The 1,512-nt window shown below is 40.1% G+C and overlaps 1 protein-coding gene across 1 annotated transcript in view; it reads right to left on the reverse strand.

The window, feature by feature from the left end:
* Positions 1-1,512, reverse strand: part of AURKA (aurora kinase A) — a 35,070-nt gene that overhangs the window by 2,965 nt on the left and 30,593 nt on the right. The window contains exon 6 of the mRNA XM_012645853.1: positions 1,055-1,203. Coding sequence (XP_012501307.1) covers positions 1,055-1,203 — 149 coding nt within the window. The remainder of the gene's footprint in view (positions 1-1,054; positions 1,204-1,512) is intronic.

The raw sequence follows: 1,512 nt of genomic DNA on the forward strand, positions 1-1,512 counted from the left end.
AATCTTTTCAGAAAGCAGTAGGCCACCTTTTCTATTTTGTTGTAACACCACTTCGACAGGTTAGGTCTACTTTAACCCTGCAATTCTATGAAACCCATAATTCTTTACTGTTTGTCTTATCAGGTGACAACAGCTCCCACTAGCGACAGCCAATTTAAAAAAGACGACTGCAACTACAGATTCAACACATTGCTGAAACAACTAGAAGTGGTCTATGACAAAAGCAAAGGGTTTTTCCCCCACATGTCATCTGTTTTAGGCTATACAATTTTTTTCTTACTGGCTTTATTTTTAAAAGTCACCTGGCTATAATTTTGAGTCCTCCCCCAAAGCAGACAAATCCTAATCAATAGATGTATGCTTTAAAATGCCCCACCTCACATGAGGCTTCAGAGCTTACTTAAACCCAAATTAAATTTAAAATAGCAGAGAATACTTTAAGCTCTTGTTTGGAAAGTTCACCTGAGATTTAAATTGCTTTGTGAGATTGATGTCTTGGCTTCAGCTTTAAGAGGGCACAAGAACTATTCCTGCTGCTGACAAAAAAAGAGCAAAGAGAATCTCTAACCAGCACCCTCAGAGCTCCATCCAAACCAATTTAAGTTCCCCAAAGTACACGCTGTACTCGGAGCCCTAGATCTTTGTACAGCCCTCTCATGCTGCCCTCTGGAACTTCTCCCTGTCTCCTCGTCTGGGAAGCAGGGAGTTTCCACCCCATCATAAAGTTAGCAGTTCCTCCCCCTCTACACATAGGACAAGTACGTGACAGAGGTGAAGTGCTGATCTGTTCATTTGTCCCTCTCATTAGCCTCCAAGAACATTAAGCATCTAGAACTGTAGGCCTAGAACTCCATAAATAGCCCAAAATGGTCACAGAATAAAATTTTCTTGAAGACACTGGTTTATTATCGGGCACAGATTACTCCAAAGTATTTCTGGGTCAGTCACCTGCCCCACTTAACGCAAAATCTAGACTTAAATGTTTTCTGTTTAGCTTGTGATTAGCGCCCCCAGGGCTTTTGCTACACCAACCACAACCTCTAAAGTTACATACCTGGAGGATGGAGCATGTACCGACCAGCCAAAATCTGCAATCTTAAGCTCTCCAGCTGATCCAAGAAGCAGGTTCTCTGGCTTAATGTCTCTATGAATAACTCTCTTTGAATGGCAGTAAGACAGGGCATTTGCCAATTCTGTGATATACTATTAAAAAAAGTATTAAAAGCCTATGTGTTAGACTTTCCAAAATACACGTTAATATTAGACATCTCTTCTGCAAGGAAACCCAACATAGATTAACATGTTTTGCAGGTTTTAAGGCAAACATTGTAGAAGTGATGTATGGAGTCTACAAAACTCAATTGAACCAATTTATAGTGGTTAGCATGAAGCACAAGTTACTCAGTGCTTAGTCCTGTCTCTGTTAATACAGCTGATGTGACTGAAAGGAAAGACACTATCTTACAGAATTAAGAATGCTGAAGAACTGGTACAAATTAAGGATTCACATGT

The sequence above is a fragment of the Propithecus coquereli genome, unplaced genomic scaffold (assembly GCF_000956105.1).
Source record: "Propithecus coquereli isolate 6110/MARCELLA unplaced genomic scaffold, Pcoq_1.0 Scaffold237, whole genome shotgun sequence".
Taxonomy (NCBI): domain Eukaryota; kingdom Metazoa; phylum Chordata; class Mammalia; order Primates; family Indriidae; genus Propithecus; species Propithecus coquereli.